Raw genomic sequence first — 26,814 nt, 5'->3', positions numbered from 1 at the left:
TTAAGGTGTACTCAAATGTTCAACTGTGGATGCCAGGTCCTGATAGGACCTTCTTCTTAATAAAGTTGATTTTTAAAAAAGACTTGTTTGAAATAGCTTCTTTCCATCAACAAGGAACATGTGTGATTTCCTGTGTAAAGACCAGACATTTATACACCAGAACAGAAACTCTGTTAGCTTGATTGCGGTACTTAAGGAAGCAAAGTGTAATTAGTGTTGGATGATTCACACCTTGGACCTTGGAACCTGTCCACAAAGGTTTCCACTATTTGGCTATCATTCCAGGATAAAATCCCCAAGTAAAACAATCTCAGGATTATAATCAGTAACTTCCTGATTTGGAACTAATAAAGCTGTCTTGAAGATTACATCTTGTCTTTTGAACCTGGCCCTTGCATTCCTTAATGCCATAGTATTCCTATGGACCATGGCTATGTTATAAACAATAATGCCTTATTTGGGGAAGGGAATTTGGCACTTGGGTGGCATCGGTACTGTAGCAAAGGTCTGATTGATCCCAAGCTTGTGCACTGACCGTTTTATGGTTGGATTTTGCTCCTAGTATATGTCTAAGTCATGTACTGGCCCTCCCAGTCCTAAATCCTTGAGAATTAAGACAATCCTAGGAACTATGGTATGGAGTTTGGGCTAGGAAACAGAGTAGGCCCCAGTGACAGGACATGCTTGAGTCCTTGCTGAGTCTTTCAGAAACTTTTGGGGCCTTGAGGTGACACAGCAGGACTGGCTGAGTGGGGCTCAGGGAAGCTATCTATCTGCAGATGACTATTCTGATGACCTTTCAGTGACCTCCAGTGATAAGCCATCTTCTGGCTCTTTATGGGTCTGATGGGCCTACATCACTCACTTGAGTATTAATCACCCTCCAGGTCCAGGATCGCAATTCCCACAGACCCCTGGTACAGAGCCATGGGGCTCAGACATGGGCCACGTTAGATCTGGAAGACACAGAGTAGCTGGAGGCAGAAACAGGCCTGGGTCCCCTCTGTTCTGTGGTCTCCATTGCAGAGAAGAGGCATCTAGGAGCTTCTTTCTGCCCTCTGATTTTCTTCACTGAACAAAGTAAGACTAGGTAATCTGATTTTCTTTTCATTCTAAAGCAGTGGTTCTCAAAGTGGGACCCTGGGCTAACAGTATCAACATCACTTGGGAACCTGATAGAAATGTCAACTTTCCAGCCTTACCCCAACCTACAGATCCAGCAGTGTGGGGCAGGGCCCAGCAATCTGCATTTTAACAAGCCTTCTGGGTGTTTCTGATGCTGCTCAAGTTTGAGAACCACTGATCTAATGAATCTTCATGTTCAGCGCTGCTTTGAGGCAGACTGGCTTGGACAAACAGATGTCTAAATTCTGCAGGCATAGAATGGAGTACTTTTCCTCTTCTATCCACTTACAATGGGCTGCTAAATGTAAAATTGTCAGGTTCTTGTAATTATACATTTGAGGAAGAATAATAAAGGGTGTCAGGCTTCTGAATGGGGGTTTTGACTCATACAGTATGATGAGTTTAACTTTCCGAGCATCAGGCCAAAGCCTCCCATCCACAAAGGGGCAAGCATAAAAATAGTTTGGCTGTTTCCAATTGGGACCAAATGGAAACCATCTGGACTCCACCCTCAAGAGGTTGATATAAATCCACTCAGTCTGACCCTTTATTGTGAAACAAATAGAATTCTTCTACCAAAGTCCAAACTCACCTCCAACCAAACACCTTTTGACTGTGAAAGTAATTATCCAGTGTGGGAAGCTATTTTTTTTATTTGCTTTGTGAATTCTGGAAAGCATAAAAATGGTCTGCTCTGACAATAAGCTATAAAATAAATCTGGATCAGGGACAGGCTTTCCTACTGATTTGAGGCACAGGATCCTGGGGAGACAAAAGACTTTAATGGCTCCCATTGTCTATTGGATTAAGTCCCAACTCTTGGCCTGACCTGCAAAATCTTCCTTAATGTGACCTACCCTTTTTGCCAGGTTCACTCTCCCACATCCTCTTGTTTCAACTAAACTTTGTAGGTTCATGGGCTTGCATAATTAAGCCCTCCGTCCCTTCTTAAATCCTTCCACCTGTAAGTCCTTTCTTTCCACATGTCAACTTCTAGGTTGTTCACATGAGCCTCTCCCCACTTCCTTTCCCAGGAAGGATGCCTTTCTCTGAACCCAGTGTCCATGTTCGGCGCTTGGCAAATGCTGCCTTGTGTGGCTATTTTCCTAGGTGTGCATCCTGTTTATAAACTACATTCTGAGCACTCTTGTTATTAGTTGAATTGTGTCCCCTCCCAAAATTCCTGTGTTGAAGTCCTAACTCCCAGTTCCTCAGAATATGACCTTATTTGGAAGTAAGGTCAAGGCACATGTAATTAGTTAAGATGAGGTCATGTTGGACTAGACTTGGCCCCTAATCCAGTATGACTGGTGTCCTTATAAAAAGGGGAAAATTGGACACAGACGCATACAGAATCCCTGGGGAACATGAAGGCGAAGGTCAGAGTGATGCATCTGTAAGCCAAGAAAACACCAGATTGCCAGCAAACCACTGTCCCTCAGAGCCTCCAAAAGGAATCAACCCTGCCAACATCTAGATCTTGACTTCCAGAGCCCAGGACTGTGGGACAATATATTTCTCTTGTGTAAGGTCAGAAGAGGCAAGTCTGATATTTCTGTGCCAGGTTTTAACAGCTGAAAGGTATTATTATGACCTGGGCCTCAACATAGCTGTTATTCAAAAGCTGAAGGGACAGTTGTATTGTTTTCTTTTTGACTTTTCCCTCAAACTATCTACCTTCTATGGGGTTTTAACATCTCCAGGGCCTACATGGAGGTGGAGGCTTGGAAGTCTAGGATGGGGAATGGCACATGGGTGGAGTCATTCACGACTGTATTCAGACTCTGCAGTCATTGCCTATTGGAGTTACACAGGCATTCTGTTTTTACACATATTAGAAGAGTTAGCTTGTTAAACATAAAGACTTAGAGTGCTATGCAACTTTTTTTAACCTTCTTTGCCATTAATTAACTTAAAAAAATTTTTTTTAAGCAGGGAGGTTCAACAAATAGAATTAGTCAGAGTTTCTCTCCAGCCTTGAGAAACCTTGAAGTTCCCAGAGAGATTTTGGCCTTTCCTGAAATATCAAGGTGGGTTTTTTTTTAAGGTTTTATTTATTTATTCATGAGAGATACAGAGAGAGAGGCAGAGACATAGGCAGAGGGAGAAGCAGGCTCCCTATGGGGAGCCTCATGCAGGACTCGATTCCAGGACCCTGGAACCATGACCTGAGCCAAAGGCTCAACCACTGAGCCACCCAGGTGCCCCTCTGCAATGTCAAGTTAACTGCACAGCATGAGGCACACATTCAGTCTTTATCCTCGTTACCACTTTCTATTAGGTCTAGATGCAGAGTTAGAACTAGAGACCCAGGGATGCCTGGGACCTCATCCCCACAGAAATCCCAACGAACTGCTCCAAAATGATTTTTAGTTGAAAATATCCCCAAATGGTATCTAAAACAAATGATAACCTAGCAGGGTTCTTCATCATTTTTTTTTTCTTTTAATAGATTTTGCAAAATCTACTAGCACTATACAATGGAAAGACTGTATTTATACCAGATGACAGAGACAGGTCTGATAAACTGTCCCACTTTCCATTTCCATTTGGCTTTTTAGATCAAAGGAATTTGTATTTATCTAATTCAGATTTCACAGAGGAGATACAAGAATAATTCAAGGACAGGAAAAAGACCACACCACACAAAAGAGGAAGAAAAAGGCAAAAGGTAAAGAGCTACATCGCAAGGGCCTGTCACCTTCCACACACTAGTTGTACAGAAAAATAAATAAAATGGACTAAAAACAACACAAATTTAGGTTGCCTCCACAAAGAGTGTTCCAAAGACTGTGCTCATGATACATCTAACAATCACCTGGTGTTGTGTCTTTATAACTTCAACATCTTAAAGCTGGAGTGGGATTTAGGAAGCTGTGAGTGCAAATTCCTCCATTTGCTGAATAGGGTGCTGAGACACAGGCACCAGGCCAAGCACTGGGCAGAGAACCCAGCTTCCCTAACACTTAGCTGTGAACCTATAAGACTTGGATAGCTTCTCGGGGCACCTGGCTGGCTCAGTCAGAGCATGCAGCTATTGATCTCAGGGTCATGAGTTCGAGGCCCATGCTGGGTATAGAGACTACTTAAATAAATAAATATTTTTTAAAAAGACTTAAAGCCATGTGGGTGATTCAGTCGGTAAAGCGTCTGCCTTTGGCTTGGATCATGATCTTGGGGTCCTGGGATAGAGCCCCATGGTGGGTTCCTGCTCAGTGGAAAGTCTGCTTCTCCTTTTCCCTCTGTCCCTGCCCCTGCTTGTGTGCACTCTCTCTCTCTCTCAAATAAGTAAATAAAATCCTAAAAAAAAAAAAAAAAAAAAAAAAAGACTTGGATATCTTCTCCTTTCATTTAGTCAGAGGTTTTAGAGTTGGTAATTTCTTAAAATTACCTCTAAATGACTCTGTTTCTGATTCTAAGCAATGAGAGTAGGAGAGAAGTCTCCAAGCTGAATTTATCAGGTCCTGCTGGCTGTTCACTGCAGAGATATCCCCAAACCAACCTACACCCCATAATCGATTTTGGTTTGCTGAATGTGCCAAAGACAAATTCCTCTGGTGGATATGGCTAAGCTGTGCTGTGTTTGGTTTATATGAAACCATAAGACATGGAGTCTTCTTTCTCTCCATGTGAGTTTTTCTCTTTGGGGTAATTAGTACAGTAGGAGGAACGCACAGCCCGTGAAAGGAGAAAGTGATTTACAGATGAAGCAACAACCAAGTACCTTTTCTTCTCTCCTTCCCTGAAGTAGTCTTCCGTGTTACAGCTCCAGGTGACTTTGTAGTCTGGTTCAGAGTTGAACTTCCCTTCTGTCTGACTGTGTGGAAAAGAAAAAGATAGGGTTAAAAAAAAAAAAGCCTGTTTAAAGTTGTATAAATAGGTTTTTACACACTTTGCTATTGATTATTTCATTCATTTTCATACACTTTTGGGCAGAGATATTTCTCATAAGAGGATTATCCGACCCATTGTCAAATCCCATTCGCTTCGGTTCAGTACTGTCTTTTCCATGTTGTTCTCCTCAGACGCTTCGGGAGAGCATGCAACCAAGGAGGCTCCAAGTATCGTCCCAAAGGACCTCATGTACATGCTCCACATTCCACAGCTTCCCTCTATAAAAGTGGCTCCAAATCTCAGATTTGTAAGAGTGTAGCAGAGAGGAACACACTTGGGGTATATATATATTTTTTTAAATTAGTATGTTATCATTCTAGAGTCCTTCTAGATTATTCCTTTCCTTTCTCTTGCACTCCACATCCCAAGCATCAGGAAATGGGACAGATGTGACACTTGACCTCCTCTGCCACTGCCCTAGTCTCAGTGGGGTGGACCCCTCTCACCTCCCACCGTCACCTCTCACTGGATGACAACAGCCTTCCAACAGGCCTCCCTGCCCACCACCCCCACCCAGGACATTTGCTATGCAGCTTAAGGGGGTCCTTGTCAAACCAAAATGCTAAATGAGTCCTAACTGCTCCATCCTTGCTAACAAAGCCCTCAATGCCTCATCCCTGTTACCACCCAGGTACCCTGATGCAACTTGTGCACAGGCCTCAGGGCCTTGTTACGGGCTCTCCCCTCTGTCCGGCACACTCTCCCCACTTACCTCCAGGCTCATCCCTCCCTTCCCGGCTGTGTACACAAATGCTGTCTTTTCAAGGAGGCCTACAGTCAACCATTTATTTAAGATCACACCCCAACCATCTTCCTTCCCCACGCTCCCAAACTTAACATTTTTTTTTAAAGTCTATTTATTTATGTATGTTTAAGTATCTCTACACCTCATGTGGGGCTTGAACTCATGACCCTGAGATCAATAGCTGCGTGCTCTTCTCACTGAGCCGGCCAGGCACCCCTCGACATTTTCTTTTTGCCATAGCAATTATCACCTTCCAACAAAAGGTAGCATGCGTATGTATGTTTATTATGCCCTTTAAAAGTTGTCTGCCTTTTGCCACCTCATACGTGAACAATGCAGGCGCACACCCATGCACACACACGCACAAGCACACCGCATTCCCAGCCCCTCCCTCAGAGGCAAGGATCTTTGTTCTTTACCCTAATGTATCTGAAGCACCAGGAAGTGTACTTGGCATATATTAGGAGAGACACAAGTACACACATACATACATGCACACACGTGCGCGCATGCACACACACACACACACAACGAAAGAAGGAGCATCAATACTAAGATTGCATTTTACACATTATAACAATTAAGGACAACTTGTGATTGGCTCATGGGGCATTCGGTCCTCTCTGTCAGCAACGGGGAGCCACTATGCCTGACTCGGGCAGGCAGTGACTGGGAGATCTAGGAGAAGCTCACAGAACAGAAGAGAAAAACCAAACATGTGGGCCTTTAGAACAGTGGCCTCAAAACATTTTTTGCTTTCCTTACATCCTAGAGGAAAATCGAAAAGTATTGATATATACTATGTTGTATGGTTTTAGGTTGGTGTCTAAACTCCGTGTGTAGATTTGGTGTCTGGTGAGAGCCTCTTCCTGATTCACAGGCGGCCGTCTTCTCATTATAACCTCACAGGGCAGAAAGGGTAACAGGGCTCTCTGGGCTCTCCTTTATGAGGGCACTAATCCTGTTCTGGGAGAGCTCTGCCCTCATGACCTAATCACCTCCAATGGCCCCAACTCCTAAACCATCACCTTGGAGATTAGGACTTCAACATCTGAATGGAGGAGGACATAACATTGATTCTAGAGTACCCTTGTTTCAAGACAAGAGTTGTAAAGGACAGGGACTAGGGTAGTTCCAGGGGTCTGGCAAGATGACCTAAAGCACAGATTATTGAGGGTGGGGTGTCAGGGCTTAGGTCCAACCCCCACCTGTGGCCAGGAGAAGGCTGGTAATATCCTGTAATTATCTTTTTGCATCCTATGCCTCTTTTTTCATTTATGACTACCCTGCCAGCTAAGAAGTGAAGTCAAAATGGGAAAAACAAATTTGCCTGAGCAGAGGTCTATCAATCCAGCTTTGAAACAGAAGATAATTTTACTCTATACAGGTATGTATGTTACTGTTATGGACTAAATGTTTGTATGCCCCAAATATTCATATGTTGAGCCCCCAGTGTGGCAGTGTGTAGAGATGAGGCCTCTGAGGAAGTAATTAAGGTTAAATGAGGTCATAAGGGTAGGACCCTGATCAGATAGGATTAGTGTTCTTATTAGAGAGACCCCAGAGAGCAGACTCTCCCTCTGCTTACACACACCTGAAGGCACAGCAAGAGGGTGCCCTCTGCAGGCCCAGAAGAGAGCTCTCACCAGGAACAGAATCAGCGAGCACCTTGATGTGGGACTTCTAGCTTCCTGAATTGCATAAAAATAAATTTGTTTTAGCCACCCAGCCTATGTTATTTTGTTATGGCAGCCAGTGCAGACTAATACAGTTACCCAAAAGAATGCAGAATTGCTAAAATGTACCAGCTGACCCGCCTAAAAATCAAGGTTCAAGTGAATGAATAACAAGAGGACCTTCAAAGAGGTTTTGTGTGCTGTTGACCACAGGGCCCAGCCCAGCTGCAGCAGCTTCCACCCTGGCCGGGGGTTGCTGTGAAGAACGCCAGGGCAGGCGCTCTCTGAGGTCAGCTCTGATCCTGGCTTGTTTGGCTCTCTGGGAAAACAAATCCAGAACCCTTAAAATCTAATGCTCTTTTAGGCAGAAAGCACTTGAACAACCAGAATAGGAGACCTCCGTGTTTCCTTCCTGCATCCTCCTTGTCACTTCTTTGCCTTTCCAATCCCACACCTCACACCTCTTCTTGCCTGCCATATACCAATCCCTTGAGACACTGCTTTTATATTTCCAATTCTTCTTTTATGATTTATTAATTTGAGAGAGTGACAGAGCGTGCACACTCACATGCGGGCACATACACAAGTTGGAGGAGGGGCAGAGGGAGAAGCAGACTCTCCGCTGAGTGAAGAGCCAGAATTGGGGCTCCATCCCATGACCCAGAGATCATGACCTTAGCCGAAGTCAGATGCTTAACCGACTGAGCTACCAGGTGCCCCTCCAATTATTTTTCTTAAAAATCACAGATTCACTTGGTTATTTAGATCCTGAAATTACAATATAGGGCTTCATAAATAGGGCCGTGGCTTTTTACAGTATTGGCGGTAAAAACAGGAGAGGGAAAGTCATGTTTGGATAGCAAACATTGTTTTCCAGCTTTTTGGTATACTTATTGGGTTGGTTGAGATATCAAATTCAACAACCTATAAAATTCTGATTCCATGAAAGTTCCTAAATGGAGGATAACTATTGTATTTACAAATCTCTCATACTTACAAGTTCTTTGCACTCACTTCCACAAAGTAGCCTTGACTCCAGCTTTTTTTTTTTAATAGTACAAGTCAGTGAATACTTTGTGTCTTCAGATAAAATTAACATATAACATTATATTAGTTTCAGGTGTGCAACATAATGACCTGATATGTCCACCACAGTAAATTAGTTAACATCCATCACAACACATAGTCACAAATTCTGTTTCTTGTGATGAGAACTTTTAAGATCTACTCTCTCAGCAACTTGTTCTTTTTCAGATTTTATTTTTTAAGTAATCTCTCTACCCCACATGGAGCTCGAACTTACAATCCCTGAGGTCAAGCGTGGCATGCTCTACCAACTGAGCCAGCCAGGTGCCCCTCAGCAACTTTCAAATATACAATATATTTAACTGGGGTCCCTACGCTGCACGTCAGCCTTGAGCTCCTTATCTTCATTTTTTCCACTAAGTAGAGTGACTGTGTTCACCAACATGCCTGAAGTTTACTCTCCTGGGAAAAGGCTGTTGTTATAATAATGGCAATTGTAATGACAATAATTAATGTCCCTCAATAACTTAAGATGTGCCAGGCATTATGCTAACTGATTTATATTACACCACTTAATCCTCAATGAACACTATTAGGTGGTTATGTTTATTTTGTAGCTGAGGAAGCTAAAGTTAGATCAATTTGATAATCTGCCCAAACAAATGTACAGCTGGGGTAGAATCTGAACCCAGGTCTGATTCTAAGTCTGTGCTACTAGCCACTTGCTATCATTTCTGATAACGATGATTAAAAGTAGTCAACTTTAAAATGTGTTATCAAGGTGTGTATTAGGGGATCTATTAAAACAAATGATAAACCTTTTAAAAGGGAGTAAGCAGGGACGACTAGATGGCTCAGTGGTTGAGTGCCTGCCTTTGGCTCAGGTCATGATCCCGGGGTCCTGGGATCGAGTCCACATCAGGCTCCCCACCAGGAGGGTTCTCCCTCTGCCTATGTCTCTATCTCTCATGAATAAATAAATAAAATCTTTAAAAACAAAACAAAAAGGGAGTAAGCAGCTCTTGTTCTTTTCTGTCTTGTTTCTATCCTCCTCATCTGTTTACTTCTTTGAGGGGACTGCAACTCCTCTGCCCAGCAAATCATGTGATCCTGGTTTGGCTGCCATCAGAACCCTCCACCCCTCTCCCAGGGGGGTGTGGGATCAGTCCTGGCCAATAACAGTTTAGCATATCTGGGCTGCAGGGACTGGTCCAAGAGGTATGTATGTGACCCAAAGAGGACCAGTGAGAGCCCTCGTGTGGGATCTGACTCACAGTCACTGGGAGTAACATAATCACTGCTTCTGAGGATTAGGGCACACATTGTTGGGGGTCCATTATTCTGCTCTCATTCATACTCAGGAAGAAGAATTTCCCCTGACCATGGGGAAGCTCACTTTTAATCGCAACAGTCTCCTTCTTTTAGGTAGTCCCAAAGAACATAGGGCCAGTTCCCCAGCACTTACCCTGCAGCTGCTGAGGGGGGCTCTTGGGGACTGGTGGGGATGTGGCCGGCTGGTCTCTCCCCTGCATCTCTGCATACTCTGCTATGTGTCTGAGGAGAGCCACAGCTCCAGAGCACTGTAAGTAATTGCCATCAAGGTGCAGCTCACTGGGGAAGGGTGACATACACAGTTCATTTGATGTTATTTTCACTTCTGCAAATTTGGGTTTGAGGTCTTCACCTCATAAAATAATAGACCTAGTTATAAAATAATAAATAAATAATCATAATAGATAACAGGCCACATTGTAATAGAAAAAAAATAGACCTAGTGACCAGGTCACTGGGTCAAAAACATGCATTTAGCATGATATCCTTGATTCCCAAAAGTAACTAGAGGATCTTTCTCTTGTAATTAAGAAAAGGAAAACAAAAATAACCAGAGGGTAAAAAAGATGACTAAAAGCACAGTGAAAAGTCAGGGGAATTCATGGGTGAGTGGATTCTGTAAATAAGCTTGTTATAAAACTCAAAACAGAACAGAGCCAGAGGCAGGAAGGGAGCAGGGGATGCATCTCACCAAATGGAGCTCTGGCTTATGATGGCACCGAGCCGTGGCCCGCTCTGTGGCCCCAGACCACAGTAGCGCAGACTGAGGACTTGAAGCCTTTGGTTGTGCTCCAGGCCTGAGAAAATACTCTCAATTTCTTCGTTTCCAAACCTAGAAGGAAATGATGGGAACCAATTAGTGAATTTTAAAACCTATGTCACCTGTTGGGTTGTTCATTTTAAGGTACTCCCTAGGACAGATCAGGTTTTAACAATCCTTACTTTGGGTATCCACGGCCAGGGCTGGCTATGGGGGTGGGTTGGGAAACTGAGGGGCTAGCTTGGGTGTGGAGGAAGGGGGACCCAGAATCTGTCTCCTGGGCAAAGGGAGCAGAGCATGGTTTGAAGTGCCCACTCAAGGAAGCAGATAGAGAGCGAGCTCTGGATCCTGAAGACAGGAGAGATTGCCCAGCTGGCAGGGATGAAGGGGTCTGGGAGGGCCCCAGCAGTAGGAGGCTGTGTAAGGAGGGAGCCTTACGTCCAGAGCAGGTTCTGGGAAAGTTCAATCTCTTGGCCCTCCTTCCTGGCCCTGTGCTGTTCTTCATCTCATATCACCTAGTCCTTAGAGTTCGCAAAGAGAAGTCACAGGCATCGTGCCAGCTCAGCACAGCCCTCTGGGTATAGGTTTTAGGTCAGGATACCGAGTATCGGTGAGGTCAAGGGACGTCTTCAGGGAATTTGGAATGTCAAGGTCTGAACTTTCAAATAAAGTATGTCGAATTAACAGAAATAACTTCTTAAATTGACTAATTCGTCCAACAAGTAATTACTGAAGGCAGCTACTGTGGTGGGTGTGGGGATGCAGCTGCAGTCGAGAAAGGGCATCCTGCCTGATGGATTTCACAGCCTCACAGAGGAAATGGAGGGAAGTCCCCAGAGGTGGGTAACCTGAGGTGTCAGTGGTGATCCCCAGCCACCCAACCCCGACGACTCTAGGTACCTTGACAATAGTAGGATTTCAACTGATAATGAAAATAAGCTGGGGCACCTGGATGGCTCAGTCAGTTAAGCATCCAACTCTTGACTTTGGCTCAGCTCTTGATCTCAGGGTTGTGAGATCCAGCCCTGCGTTGGGCTCCGTGCTCAGCGCAGAGCCTGCTTGAGATTCTTTCTCTCCCTCTGCCGCCACCCCCCACTAAATAGATAAATAAAATATTTTAAAAATAAATAAATAAATAAATAAATAAATAAAAATAAAATAAGCTGTTTCCTAATGATGGGGATCCTTTTTTCTTCCTTCTGTCTTCCTGCCAGCGTAGGTCTCTGGATCCAGCACAGGAGCTGGAGTCTAGAAGGGTCTCACCAGGGGGGCTGGTTCTGCCCAGTGCAGTGTGGGAAGCTGGGAGACTCCTAGGCCAATCCTCAGTCACTGCGGGATGTCCTGAGAACACTGGCCTTCTGCTGTCCTGGGTTAGGAGACCCTGAGACCCTGACTGAGGCTCCTCCAAGCATCTCAGAAACATGGAGAATCTCCAGGGATAATCCCTCTCCTAGCTTTTGCTGATAGACTTGTCCACTGTCCACTTGTCCACTGTCCACCAGGGCCCTAATAGGATCCTAGCTCCTGTGTCACTGTGGTACCACTTCTCAGGCATGAATCATCTCTTTCACTTCACAGCCCACTGGCCTTCCGAGTACAAGACATCATCTGGCTACAGGGGGAGAGTCACAGAAGTGGACATTCAGACTTTCTGCCTTGCATAATACGTAATCTAGAGCATGTCACCTCTCCTCTACTATACCTTGCTCAGTGGTATTGCCTTATGTGTATTCATCTTCATTAGCAAAGAGCACAGTGTCTTGCACAAACAAGCCATCAACAAATATTTGTTGACAGAATAAATGAATAAAAAGAAAGGAAGGAAGAAGGAAAGAAAGAGAAAAGGGCTCACCTGCAGTAATCAAGGACAAGAGAATGCAGACAGCTGCCTAGCAGAGCCCTCCCGAGTCTCCGGAGAGACCACAGATCCATCCTGCAATCAATGAGCTCCAGGCTGGTAAATGGGCAGGCACGGCCCTTCAACTCCAGAAGCGAAGCCTAAGAACATAGGGTAGGAAACAGTGCTCACACAAGGAAGACAAATACACTCCGTATTTTAATGTAACCTAAAAGTCCATTATGTTCATTACCTGCAGAGTTCTGCCTTTAAGACAACTTTCTAATTCCCCAAGAAGAAAGTGGCTTGAAAGTAAAATAATTGTCCTTTCAAAGGAAGACTCTGAAGAATTAAGTGGGAAATACCAAGCTTTATGATGAGATGAGATATATTGTAGCATATCTTTGTAGATATTATTAGGGGCTGAATTGTGTCGATGGCAAGTGGGCAGAAGAAGGGCCAGATGCCATCAAAACTCCTCCTGTTTAGGCACCAGCTGTTAGATGAAAATCATCCTCACACTTTCCAGATACTTCAGACTTGTCCTAGATACTGCACTAAGACATTTTGGCTACACTGAGTTAAATAAAGGTTATTATTTTATTTGGGAGTCAGGAAACAATAAACATGTTCCCCTCTTGGAATGACAGCCTTCTATTTTTTTTTTTAAGATTTTATTTATTTATTCATGAGAGACACAGGGAGAGAAGCAGAGACACAGGCAGAGGGAGAAGCAGGCTCCATGCAGGGAGCCTGATGCAGAACTTGATCCCGGGTCTCTGGGATCACGATCTGAGCCGAAGGCAGATGCTCAACTGCTGAGTCACCCAGGCATCCCTGGAATGACAGCCTTTTAAAAGGACATACAACAGGTCAATCAAATCCTTTCTTTGGATGCCTCCGAATAAAAATAATAATAATATCCACTTGAGATAATGGAATTAAAGGGCATTTACCTCATTAAAAAATTCATATGTTAAAAAAAATTCATATATGTTGAAGTCTACTCATATGTTGAAGTCCTAACCCCTCGTACCTCAGAGTGTGACTGTATTTGGAGACAGGGTCTTCAAAGAGGTATTTAAATTAAAATGAGGTCTTTGGGGTAGGCCCTAACTCAGTAGGACTGGCTTTCTTAGAGGAAGGAAATCTGGACCCAGACACATACAAAGGGAAGACAATGTGAAAACACAGGGGAAAGGTGGCCGATAACAAGCCAAGGAGAGAGGCCTCAGAAGACACCAACCCTGCTGACAGTGAGCTCAGACCTCTAAGCCTTCATAACTGTGAGGAAATAAATTTCTGTTGTTTAAGCCATGCACCCTGTGGTACTTTGTTATGGCAGCCCACTCAGACTAACACAGATGTTGATATTCTCACACATTTATCCTCCTATGGTTGTGTTCTTTTCAATAGAGAAGTGTCACCATGCCAACCTCTTTATAACTAGGCAAAAATTATAATAGATAAATTACTTCCTAAATAATTTACATTCGTTGTTACAGGTATTAGGATTTAGAGGTCTGCTCAGAACTATACCATGCAGGGACGCCTGGGCAGCTCAGTCAGTTATGAGTCAGACTCTTGATTTTGGCTCAGGTCATGGTCTCAGGGTCATGGTTTTGGGGTCCTGGGATTGGACCCCACGTGGAGCCCTGCATGGAGCCCAATATCTCCATGCTTAGAGGGGGAATCTGCTTCTCTCCTTCTCTTTGCTCCTCCCCTTGCTTGCTCTCTCTCTCTAAAATAAATATTAAAAAAAAAAAAAGAACTCAACCATGCAAATTCAGCAACAAGGTGCTTCTCAAGGTGAAGCCACGGGACTGGGGGTAGCATGTGAACATTTGGAACCATGTCAAGTTCTCTCAGTCTCCTGAATGGAGGGGTCTATGGCAAGGTCATTTCTTGTGGTAACAAAACAATCCCAGTAACAATTAAATCCCTACCTAACTGCCAGAAGGAGGTATTTAAAGCTACAAATCACAATGGCCACCTTTTAGCAATTAGAATCACCACAACCTAAGGATCTCTTCAGTTCAGAATTTAAACCTAAAAGAGGATTTGGTAGGGTTTGGAGGATTTACGGTTTCCTGAGGTAATGATATGTTGGTCAGAGATAGGGTTCCAAATTATACCTTGGCTGAGAATATAAGAGCCCATGCGGCCTTAACTACAGAGCTGGCATTTGAGGTCTGTTTCATGAGAAAACATCTAGTTTAAGTGCTGGATTGGATTTCTCAAGCTGTGTTTCTGACAGAGGAGGCAATGTGGCACACCACTGCCTATGGTAACGCTGGTCTGTGAAAGACAGGCTGTGGACCAGGTCCTAAAGATCTCAACCAGTGGTTTGCAGTGTCACTCCCAGGGGCACTAGCACTGCTGTGGGCAAGACCACAGCCATCTACCACAGAATTCCTCAACAGTCTTCAGGTTACCAAGAGGGCCACATTATAAGGAACTGCGAGGGATCACTGTTCACATACATGGACAGCATTCCATGTCCTGCTTAAATGGACACTTTTAATGAACACAACTAAAAATTCTGGTTATGTATTTAAGTTACCTTTTTAAAATTTATTTTTAATTATGGTCAAATACACATAAAATTTACCATCTAAATCATTTTTAAGTGTACAGTTCAGTGGCATTAAATATATTAATATATTAACATTGTACAACCCTCAACAACACTATCCATCTCCAGAAGTTTTTTCATCTTGTAAAACTCAAATTCTGTACCCATTAAAAAATAACTCCCACTCTCTCCTCCCCCACAACGTCTAGCAATCGTCATTTTATTTTCTTTCTCTATGAATCTTACTACTCTAGGTACTTCCTATAGTACAATGATACAGTATTTGTCCTTTTGTGACTGACTTATCTTACTTAGCATAAGTTCCTCAAGGTTCATATATGTAGCATGTGTCAGAATTTCCTTCCTCTTACAGGGTGAATAATATTCTATTGTATTTTGTTTTCCACTCATCTGTTAATGGACATTTGGATTGCTTCCACCTGTGGCTATTGTTGAATAATACTACCATGAAGATAAGTGTACAAATATCTTTTTGAGATCTGGCTTTCAATTCTTTTGGGTAAATATCCAGAAGTGGAATTGCTGAATCATATGGTAATTCTACTTTTAATTTTTTAAGGAACTTCCATCCTGTTTTCCACAGTGGCTAAACCAATTTACATTCCCACCAAGAGTGCACAAGTTTTCCAATTTCTCCACATCCTGTCAACACATGATTTTTTGCTTTTTTTGTTAGTAGCCATACTAGTTGACATGAGGTAGTATCTCACTGTAGTTTTGGTTTGCATTCCCCTAAATATTAGTGATGTTGAACATCTTTTGTCCACTTTGTGGGTTGCCTTCTCACTTAGTTGATTATGTCCTCTGATATAGTTTTACATTTTGGTGTCATCCAAGTCATCTAGTTTTTCTTTTGTTGCCTGTGCTTAGTGTCATATATATCACTGCCAAATCCAACATCATTAAGCTTTTCCTTTATGGTTTCTTCTAAGAGGTTTAAAAATATCACTTTAAAAATGTGTGTTGACCGGATAGTGAGGAATACCCAAAGATCAAAGCATGAGGGAAAGTGGGAACCTAGAGCAGTACACAGGGCACTGAAGCCAGCTTTCCCTTTGAGAGCACCAGTAAAGCAGTGGAGTCAAGTTTTGGTTTTCATGGGACATGGAGTCCAGGGGACAGTAAAGCCCAAAACCACTGGAGGCAAGGAGTCCAAGATAAAATATTGCATACAGGTGTGGCTCAAAACAGAGTGAGCTATATAGCACTATGCCCTGAGAGTAAGGATGAACTAGAAATAAACCTAACTCTCCCTTCCCCAGGGAAAATTGACTATCTCAAACTGAGACTGAGTACACAGAAAAAAAAAAAAAAATATATATATATATATATATATATCCCCTGTGAACTCACAAGCTAGTCTTTTTTTTTTTTTAAGTATTTTATTTATTTATTCATGAGAGACACAGAGAGGCAGAGACACAGGCAGAGGGAGAAGCAGCCTCTCTGGAGCCTGATGCAGGACTCCATCCCAAGACCACAACCTGAGCCAAAGGCAGATGCTCAACCACTGAGCTGTCCAGGTGCCCCAAAACAAGGGATTTTTTAAACAGGCAAGAGACTAGAAAAATGGGCACTAATGCCTTCTCCCAATTTCTACCTCCTCCCTTCTCCCTAAAAGTAATTTCATGATAATCAAACATTATAGTTTTACCTGTTTTTTAACTTTATAAAATGCAGTATACAGTATGTATTCCATTGTGTCTCTCTTTGTTTGCATAACATTATGATTATGTGAGTCATCATACTTTATTTTTGTATAGCTATAGTTGATGCATTTTTATTGCCATATAGTTTTCTTTTTTAAGATTTTATCTATTGGGGCACCTGAGTGGTTCAGTGGTTGAACGTCTGTCTTCGGCTCAGGTCGTGATTTCAGGGTCCTGGGATCAAGTCCCACATCAGGCTCTCTGCAGCGAGCTTACTTCTCCCTCTGCCTCTCTCTCTGTGTCTCTCATTTTTTTTTTTTAAGATTTTATTTATTTATTCCCGAGAGGCACACACACACACACACACAGAGAGAGAGAGAGAGAGAGAGAGAGAGAGAGAGAGGCAGCGACACAGGCAGAGGGTGAAGCAGGCTCCATGCAGGGAGCCTGATGTGGGACTCAATCCCTGGTCCCCAGGATCATGCCCTGGGCTGAAGGTGGTGCTAAATCTCTGAGCCACCCAGTCTGCCCTGTGTCTCTCCTTAATAAATAAATAAAATCTTTAAAAAAGTGTTTAAGATTTTACTTATTTATTTATTTGAGAGAGAGAGAGAGAGAACGTGCAAGCAGGGGAAGGAGAGAGACAAGCAAACTCTGCACTGAGTGTGGAGCCCAACATGGGGCTGGATCCCATGACCCTAAGATCATTACCTAAGCTGAAATCAACAGTAGGTGCTTAACCGACTGAGCCACCAAGTACCCCTATATAGTTTTCTACTACATGAATATACCATAATTTCTTTACTGATTTTTGTAGTTTTACATAACTTTGAAATGTTTCATTAAAAAAAAATTTTTTTTTTTTAAAGAAAAGCTTGGAGCATATCAGCCAACAACCAAATGAACTATAGCTGGAATACATGATATATTATGCTTATATTCAGTTTTAAGTTTTAATCGAAGGAATATTTTTAAAACGCATGACTCCAGGAACACCTGGGTGGCTCAATGGTTGAGCGTCTGCCTTTGGCTCAGGTCGTGATCCTGGGATTCCAGGATCAAGGCCCACATCGGGCTTCCCTCAGGGAGCCTGCTTCTCCCTCTGCCCATGTCTCTGCTTCTCTCTCTCTGTGTCTCATGAATAAATAAACAAAATCTTTAAAATATAAAATAAAATAAAATGTGTGACTCACCAGTCTGGCAATCTCTGGGTTGCTCAGTTGAAGGCTCCAGATACAAATCTCTTTCCCCAGCATATAACACTCATCTTGAATTGTGATGAGCAAAGGTTCCAAGGAAATTGGTAGGGTGCTTGGTGGGGAGTCTCTAGGTCTTACGAGCATAAACTGGAGTGTCAGAAAAAAAGTACAGGTGGAAGTCATAAAGACATGTCCATGTATCTGAATGTGTAAAGAAAGAATATTGTCATCAGACATCATTAGAACATTTAAAAAGGTAATTAACTTTGGATCACATGTGCATTGAGGTGTTAATTCAACAGAAACTTATAAGCTCTTGCCATATGCAAAGGTAATCTCACACAGCACAGGTTTTTCCCTCAGATTACTATTCATTTTTGGGTTAGGAAATCAATTAAGTAAGCTGTAATCAGTTTTTTTCTTTATTTCTTTAATTAAATAGAAAATGAGAGAAATTATCTGAGTGTACCCTGTGTAGTAAAAAATGATTGTCTCACAAGACTTTTATTTTAGAGATGTTCAAAACCAAAATGGAGACCCAACCAAAGCAATCCATCCAACATAAACAGCCCATATGGTCTTATGATTCACACCAGTACTTATACTTTGGGTCATGATGTTTTTTGTATTTCTGATAGTAACTGTAATTTAAAGTGTTTAGAAAACATTACTGAAGGGACTATAAATTTGAACAGGGTTTATGATGAGCTCTTATCATTAAGTAGTAGAGGCTAATTATAAGGAGTAGAAAAAAATAATGTAATGATTTTACACAAAAAAGATGGCTGAGAAGCTCTTGCATTGGGATGAGCAGAGAGATGTATGGGGGAGTGCAGAGAAGCTACTAACTGCATGAGAAGGAATCAGAAAGACCTAGGTGGGCAGAGGGAGGGACAAGAGAGACTAAGAGAAGTAGCTAGGGAAAGACCAAAGGGGCGAAAGGAAAGGGAGGCGGAAGTTTGGGCAAAATAGATGGTTAGGGAGGAATTTCAGGGGTTCTTTTTACGTGGGGTACAAAGTAATCATCCTCCCATCTTCCAACAACATTCATTAAAAACATGGGTAGGATGGAGTTGGGTAAACGTCACCTTAAAATAATGATTTTTTTTAAAACACCCATCTCAAACAAACAAACAAACAAAAAACCCCACAAAAACAAAACAAACAAAAAGCACCCATCTCTAACTACTTATTTATTCTCCTGTTTAACCCTCAGCATTTTAGGATATCAGTAGGTGCTTGATTATTAAACACAGACTGTCTTTCTGGGCTGGCAAGAGAAAAGTTGGAGAGCAGGCCCGTCTGTCTTTGGGTGCAAGGCTCCACCTTCTGGACCAGCAGGCACCTCTTCCCAAGAGTAAACCATGGAGTTTCAGTGCTGACCTCTCTTCTTTTCCCCCCACCAACCGATCCCTAGATTTAATCTCAGAAAGATATGACACCTAACTTTTTTTCTGAAAGCCTGTATTTTTGGGGTCAGAATCATGTGTTTGCTGCTCATCTCACTCCAAGCGAGAGGGGAAGTGTGGGTGAGTGCGGGTCTGGCCTGATGCCACTGACACATGAACTGTCAAGGGAAGCAGACATTCACTTGGAGGGGTCATGTACGGTGGCTGGGGTGCTGGGCATGGATGTCCTGCAATGATGCCAAAAATGCGCTTTTGAGCTGGGCTTTCCAGATGTAGAGCGAGAGGGGTGGGTTGGCTATTCCAGATGTGAAGTGGTGTGAGGAAAGGCAGGCCTGCTGGAAGGACTGGAATGGGGAGACTGGGAGGCAGGAGCAGTAATGTAGAAGTGCTGGGATGTCTGGATGGCTCAGCAGTTGAGCGTCTGCCTTTGGCTCAGGGCGTGATCTTGGAGTCCCCGGATCAAGTCCCATATGGGGCTCCCTGGGTGGAGCCTGCTTCTCCCTCTGCCTGTGTCTGCCTCTGTGTGTGTGTGTGTGTGTGTCTCATGAATGAATAAATCTTTTAAAATTCTAAAAAAAAAAAAAAAAAAGGAATGTAGAAGTGCTTAGGAATGCAGAGAGAGCAAGACCACCAGTTAGGGCTTCAGAAGACTGAGGACCCGTGTTCCTGGGGGGGTAAACCCTAGTCAGTTCATTTCAGAAAAAAATAAGGAAAAGAGGCCACACACTCACTTTCCTGAGAATCCGTTCATTGTTGATGCTGGTTTTCAAGTCCTGTTTGATGGCTGGACAGACAGAGGTCTGAGTCTGCGCACAGTGCTTCTCATATGCTTTCAGGAACTTTTGAAGAATTGGAATGATGGGCAGGGGTGTTCCTTTAGTTTTTTGTTTTCCCTCCTTTTCTCTTGGCATTGTTTCAGTTAGATTCCACCTGGACTCTGAAAATAACACCTTTCCCCAAAACCCAATACACAGATGTCTTTTTAAGGAGCAGATCACATCTCCCCCACTAAAAATTGGCAAATACTGCTGCACACTCTTCTCTGAAAATATTTTTTTTAAAGATCTTATTTATTTATTCATGAGTGACACAGAGAAGCAGAGACATAGGCAGAGGGAGAAGCAGGCTCCTCATGGGGAGCCCAATGTGGGAATCGGTCCCAAGACCCCAGGATCATGTCCTGAGCCACAGGCAGATGCTCAACCACTGAGCCACCTAGTCGTCCCTTCTCTGAAAATCAAAGTGCCTCAAGTATCTTAAAATGGGAGTAGGAAATCAAGACAGAGACAGGTAAGAAGAATTGTTCAATTTCCAGTCTTTATATTCATGGATCAATGTTCTTTTAGATTCTTTAAAATGGGGCAGTACCCATGGAACTCAGTTATAAAGGAATACAACTAACATTAATGGTGGGCACTAAATGTCACCAATGACATATTGATTTTAAACTGGCGCAGTTCTCTTTATAGACATAATTCTTGCCAGGCACCATATCCACAGTGGGTAAGAATGTGAGCTTTGAAGGGGAACAGACCTGGATTTTTGTCTTGTCTCCACCACTTGACTCACTGGGGTGGCCTTAGGTATTCTGTGAATCCTTTTCTATTTCTCCATCGGTAAAATGGATTATGGTTGTCACAAGGACTAAGTAAGGTAAGTTTATAATGCACTTAGCACAATGCCTGGCACAGAGTGAAAGGCTCAATAAACTTTATTAGTACTATTGAGGTTATTATTATTTTGCTGGCCACAGGCAGTCACGCAACCTGTATTGACTTGTCCTTTCAATCACCCAGCCTTGAAAGGACCCTCCATGTGATAATGTCACCAGCTAGACCCCAAGACCTGACCTTCACTGCCCACCTGCTTGTACTCACTAACCTTTGTCTTAACATTTTTCCTTAAGCTCTTCTTTCCAGCTTACCTCTTAACTCAGGCAAATGAAACCAAAACCACCCCTCAGGTGATGGCAACTGCCCTGACAACACCTCCCACTGGCCCACACCACCCAGACTGTTTGAGCTAAACACCTGACTCACTTCTGCTCAGATGGACTGGGGAGTGACCTCTGGAATGACTGGCAATGGCCTTTACCTCATTATAATACTAAAATCTCCTCCCAAGAAAGAGCACAAGCCTCATTTACAAAACATACAGTGTAAACATAGGCACGTTTCCTTGAGGCACTTGCGGGACCTTACACCTGCATCTACATCGGATGACAAGGCCTCCCTACCTAAGTATTCATCTTAACCCTAAACAAAAGGAACCCATTTGCTGTCTCTCTCTCAGGGAGTGTAGCTTTGAAAGCTATCTCCTGTGGTCTCCTTATTTCCTGCAAATAAGGTTTACTTTGTGTGACAACTCCACCTGGTGTATCTGTGACTCACCCAGGAGCTAACTCACGTTGGTATGGTTACAGTAACTGAAGGTGATGGTTGGGTCTCTGAACTGGGTTCTTAGAGACAAAGGTTTATGGGAATTAAGAGGCCTTGTTTCAAGAGGAACCAGTTTGAATCCTGTGTCTGTCAATTGTTAGCCGACTGACCGTGGGTAATTAACTTCATTTCTCTGAACCCCATTTTCTTCATCTGTGAAAATGGCCGGAATATAACCTCTTTGGTATTTGTGAGGATTTAACGCAAATTAAGTGTCAAGTTTTATTCCTCAGTAGCGTGGAGATGATGATGGATGATGATGGATGATGACGATGATAAAGAATTGTTATGAGGAATAATTAATTAGTATGTGATGGATACTCAGAACAGAGCCTGGCACATAGTGAATGCTCAGGGGGGAACCTGAGGCCTAGTGAGGGAAGTGGTTTGCCTAAGGGTAACCAGTGCAGCTGGGATTCAAATTCAGGCAGCCTGCCTCTACAGCCCAAATTCTTAGCCACTCTAACATACCATCTAGAAAGTACTGCTACAGACTGAATGTTTTCATTTCCCCCTCAAATTCTTACGTTGAAGCCCAGCCCCCAGTGTGATGGTATTTGTTGATAGGGTCTTTGGGAGGTGATCAGGGTTAGATGAGGACATAAAGGCGGGTCTCCCATCATGGGATTAGTGCCATTATAAGAAGAGACACAGAGTGGGGTGCCCGGCGGCTCAGTTGGTTGGGAGACCGACTCCTGATTTTCTGAGGTCATGACCTCAGTCATGATCTCAGGGTCATGAGATTGAGCCCCAGGTCAGGCTCCACTCTCAGCGTAGAGTCAGCTTGAGATTCTCTTCCTCTGCCTCTTCTCCTACTCGCATGCTCTTTCTTTATCTAAACAAATAAATAAATGAAATCTTGAAAAGAAAGAAAGAAAGAAAGAAAGAAAGAAAGAAAGAAAGAAAGAAAGAAAAAGAGACACCAGAGAGCTTATTTTGCCTCCCTTGAGATGGCTGCTACCTCCCTTTCTCTTGGCTGCTACAAGCCAAGAGAAAAGGCTCCAAGCCCAGCTACTTACTGGCACCTTGCTCTTGGATTACTGGAGTCCCCAGAAGTGTAAGAAGTGGATTTCTGTTGGTTCGGCCACGGGTCTCTGGTATTTCCTCAAGGCAGCCCAAGCTAAGATTGATACTGTATATTACTGTTCACAGTATAAAGTATTTCTCACCAAACTCTTCTGGGTCTTTACAGATGCATAAACTACACCCAGAATATTCTATGAATACTCTACTAAGACCCTCCTAGGGCAGCCCGGGTGGTTTAGCGCCGCCTTCAGCCCGGGGCCTGATCCTGGAGACCCGGGATCGAGTCCCATGTCGGGCTCCCTGCGTGGAGCCTGCTTCTTCCTCTGCCTGTGTCTCTGTCTCTTGTGAATAAATAAATAAAATCTTAAAAAAAAAAAAAAGACCCTCCTAAATCTTGAGCTTTTCACTTAATATTTGACCACGAACATTTTTTTTTGTATATTTTTTTTTACTGGAGTTCGATTTGCCAACCTATAACACCCAGTGCTGATCCCGTCCAGTGCCCCCCTCACTGCCCGTCACCCAGCCACCCCAGGAGCATTTCCTGGTCGTGTCCACCGACGGTAACGCGGGGCTGGGCCGCCTCCCTAAGGAACACTCGGTGGAGGCCTGAGGGCAGGTGCCCCACCCTCTGCTGACTCTCGGGACCTGGGGGCTTGGGGGCGGCGGGGCGAGGACCTCGGGGAGGGAGGAGGGGCAGGAGGGCACGTGCTCCAGGCGGGAGGGCAGCACAGCTCCCCCGGGGCCGCTGCCCACCCAGCTGCGGGTCGGAGTCTCGGGGAGCGGGGGAGGCCGAGGCGGGGCTGCTCCCCCTCCCTCCTCCATCACTCCGGCACCGCAACAATCCGGCACCTCCCGGAGCCGCGCTGGCCCCCACCCCGCAGCCTCGCCGCCGCCGGCGCCGCGCACTCACGGGGCTCCCGGTCCCCACGTCCGTCCCTCGCCGGCCCGCTTCCCGCGTGCGCCCCGCGCCATGGAGACGGGCCCGGGCAGGAGGGCGGGGGCTGGAGGGGGCTGGAGGGGCTGGAGGGGCGGGGCTGGAGGGGCTGGAGGGGCGGGGCTGGAGGGGCCGTGGGGGGGGGCTGGAGGGGCGGGGCTGGAGGGGCTGGAGGGGCCGGGGGGGGGCTGGAGGGGCGGGGCTGGAGGGGCGGGGCTAGAGAGGGCTGGAGGGGCGGGGCTGGAGGGGCTGGGGGGCGGGGCTGGAGGGGGCTGGAGGGGGCGGGGCTGGAGGGGCGGGGCTGGAGGGGCTGGAGGGGCGGGGGCCGGAGGGGGCTGGAGGGGCGGGGCTGGAGGGGGCTGGAGGGGCGGGGGCCGGAGGGGGCTGGAGGGGCGGGGCTGGAGGGGCTGGAGGGGCGGGGCTGGAGGGGCCGGGGGGGGGGGCTGGAGGGGCGGGGCTGGAGGGGCGGGGCTGGAGGGGCCGGGGGGGGCTGGAGGGGCGGGGCTAGAGAGGGCTGGAGGGGCGGGGCTGGAGGGGCTGGGGGGCGGGGCTGGAGGGGCTGGGGGGCGGGGCTGGAGGGGGCTGGAGGGGCGGGGCTGGAGGGGGCTGGAGGGGGCGGGGCTGGAGGGGCGGGGCTGGAGGGGCGGGGCTGGAGGGGGCTGGAGGGGCGGGGGCCGGAGGGGGCTGGAGGGGCGGGGCTGGAGGGGCTGGGGGGCGGGGCTGGAGGGGCTGGAGGGGCGGGGCTGGAGGGGGCTGGAGGGGCGGGGCTGGAGGGGGCTGGAGGGGCGGGGCTGGAGGGGGCTGGAGGGGCGGGGCTGGAGGGGCTGGAGGGGCGGGGGCCGGAGGGGGCTGGAGGGGCGGGGCTGGAGGGGGCTGGAGGGGCGGGGGCCGGAGGGGCTGGAGGGGCGGGGCTGGAGGGGGCTGGAGGGGCGGGGCTGGAGGGGGCTGGAGGGGCGGGGCTGGAGGGGCTGGAGGGGCGGGGGCCGGAGGGGGCTGGAGGGGCGGGGCTGGAGGGGGCTGGAGGGGCGGGGGCCGGAGGGGGCTGGAGGGGCGGGGCTGGAGGGGCTGGGGGCGGGGCTGGAGGGGGCTGGAGGGGCGGGGCTGGAGGGGCTGGAGGGGCGGGGCTGGAGGGGGCTGGAGGGCCGGGGCTGGAGGGGGCTGGAGGGGCGGGGCTGGAGGGGCTGGAGGGGCGGGGGCCGGAGGGGGCTGGAGGGGCGGGGCTGGAGGGGGCTGGAGGGGCGGGGGCCGGAGGGGGCTGGAGGGGCGGGGCTGGAGGGGCTGGGGGCGGGGCTGGAGGGGGCTGGAGGGGCGGGGGCCGGAGGGGGCTGGAGGGGCGGGGGCCGGAGGGGGCTGGAGGGGCGGGGGCTGGGGGCGGGGCTTGAGGGGCTGGAGGGGCTGGAGGGGCGGGGCTGGAGGGGCCGGGGGGGGGGCTGGAGGGGCGGGGCTGGAGGGGCGGGGCTGGAGGGGCCGGGGGGGGCTGGAGGGGCGGGGCTAGAGAGGGCTGGAGGGGCGGGGCTGGAGGGGCTGGGGGGCGGGGCTGGAGGGGGCTGGAGGGGCGGGGCTGGAGGGGGCTGGAGGGGGCGGGGCTGGAGGGGCGGGGCTGGAGGGGCTGGAGGGGCGGGGGCCGGAGGGGGCTGGAGGGGCGGGGCTGGAGGGGGCTGGAGGGGCGGGGGCCGGAGGGGGCTGGAGGGGCGGGGCTGGAGGGGCTGGGGGGCGGGGCTGGAGGGGCTGGAGGGGCGGGGCTGGAGGGGCTGGAGGGGCGGGGGCCGGAGGGGGCTGGAGGGGCGGGGCTGGAGGGGGCTGGAGGGGCGGGGCTGGAGGGGGCTGGAGGGGCGGGGCTGGAGGGGCTGGAGGGGCGGGGGCCGGAGGGGGCTGGAGGGGCGGGGCTGGAGGGGGCTGGAGGGGCGGGGGCCGGAGGGGGCTGGAGGGGCGGGGCTGGAGGGGCTGGGGGCGGGGCTGGAGGGGGCTGGAGGGGCGGGGGCCGGAGGGGGCTGGAGGGGCGGGGGCCGGAGGGGGCTGGAGGGGCGGGGGCTGGGGGCGGGGCTTGAGGGGCTGGAGGGGGTGGGGCTGGAGGGGGCTGGAGGGGCTGGAGGGGCGGGGCTGGAGGGGGCTGGAGGGGGTGGTGGTGCCTTGGAGGCCAGCCGCAGGCAAGAGGGCGGGGGCTGGAGGTACGGGGCTTGGAGGGGCGGGGGCGGGTGTTGGAGGGGACAGGAGCTGGGGGGGACGCGGCTGGAGGGGGCGGCGAAGGCGAGAGGGTGCGGGGTGGCGGGGCGCTACGAGGGACAGGGACGAGGTCTAGGAGGAGACAGAAGCTGGGGACCCCGGTGCTTGGCCGTCGGTGTGGCCCGGGGCAGGGGGAGGCGGGGGAGAGGTCGCCAAAGGGCAGCTGCGCCCCGGCCCGCGGCCGCCCCGCGCTCTCCTGCCCCCGCCTCCTCCCCCCGCAGGCCGGGCCGGCGCCTGGATGAAGGAGGCGGCTGGGGCTGGGCCCGCGGCCGAGGCCTGGGGGAAATATGAAGGAGGGACACGCAAAAGCGGTTGCGGAGAGAGTTTAGAGATGTGGCCTTGAGCAGTGGCTCTGGAGCTTGTAAATTTAAGGATTTGGGGGCAGAGTAAAGGCCCCCAAAGAAATCCACGTTCTAGTCCTGGAACCGGTCAGTGTGTTACCTTCCCTGGCAGCAGCGACTTTGCAGATGTGATTAAAGTTACAGGCCTCGAGGTGGGATCGTTACCCTTGACTCCACGGGGTAGAGGGGCGGGTGGGGGGTGAGCTAGTTGCCTGAGTCTGGGAACATAAAGCCCAGAAAACATTCTCCCCTGGGGTCAGAGACATGCACTGAGGGGTGTCCCCCCCTCCGCCCCCGTTGCTGGCTTTAAAGATGGAAGAAGGGGACATGAGCCAAAGAATTCCCACAGTCTCTAGAAGCAGAACAGGTGTGGAAATGTGGTCTCCCCAGATCTCCACAGAGGGACCCAACTCTGCTGACACCTTGACTTTAGTTCAGTGAGAACCACTGTGGGACTTCTGGTCTCCAGAAGAGCCAAATAATTGATCGTCCATCTATTAGGATATAAAACAGTCTGGGGCACTTGGGTAGCTCTGCGCCTTTAGCCTCCCGCTCTTGATTTCGGCTCAGGTGATCTCAGCCTGGTGGGATCCAGTCTCTG

At 47.7% G+C, this 26,814-nt stretch overlaps 1 protein-coding gene across 1 annotated transcript in view; it reads right to left on the bottom strand.

Annotated features, from left to right (window-relative positions):
• LOC112934981 (uncharacterized) overlaps positions 1-23,697 on the bottom strand; it is a 45,827-nt gene extending 22,130 nt beyond the window's left edge. Inside the window, exons 1-7 of the mRNA XM_072727024.1 lie at positions 23,626-23,697; positions 19,980-20,198; positions 17,834-17,986; positions 12,411-12,556; positions 10,490-10,630; positions 9,932-10,077; positions 4,850-4,942 (exon numbers count right to left, since the gene is read on the bottom strand). Coding sequence (XP_072583125.1) covers positions 4,850-4,942; positions 9,932-10,077; positions 10,490-10,630; positions 12,411-12,556; positions 17,834-17,986; positions 19,980-20,159 — 859 coding nt within the window. The 5' untranslated portion in view covers positions 20,160-20,198; positions 23,626-23,697. The remainder of the gene's footprint in view (positions 1-4,849; positions 4,943-9,931; positions 10,078-10,489; positions 10,631-12,410; positions 12,557-17,833; positions 17,987-19,979; positions 20,199-23,625) is intronic.
• Between the last annotated feature and the right edge of the window lie 3,117 nt (positions 23,698-26,814).

The sequence above is a fragment of the Vulpes vulpes genome, chromosome 11, assembly GCF_048418805.1.
Source record: "Vulpes vulpes isolate BD-2025 chromosome 11, VulVul3, whole genome shotgun sequence".
Taxonomy (NCBI): Eukaryota; Metazoa; Chordata; class Mammalia; order Carnivora; family Canidae; genus Vulpes; species Vulpes vulpes.
Note: the sequence above shows the minus strand (reverse complement) of the source record. Positions and strands in the feature narration are given on the sequence as shown.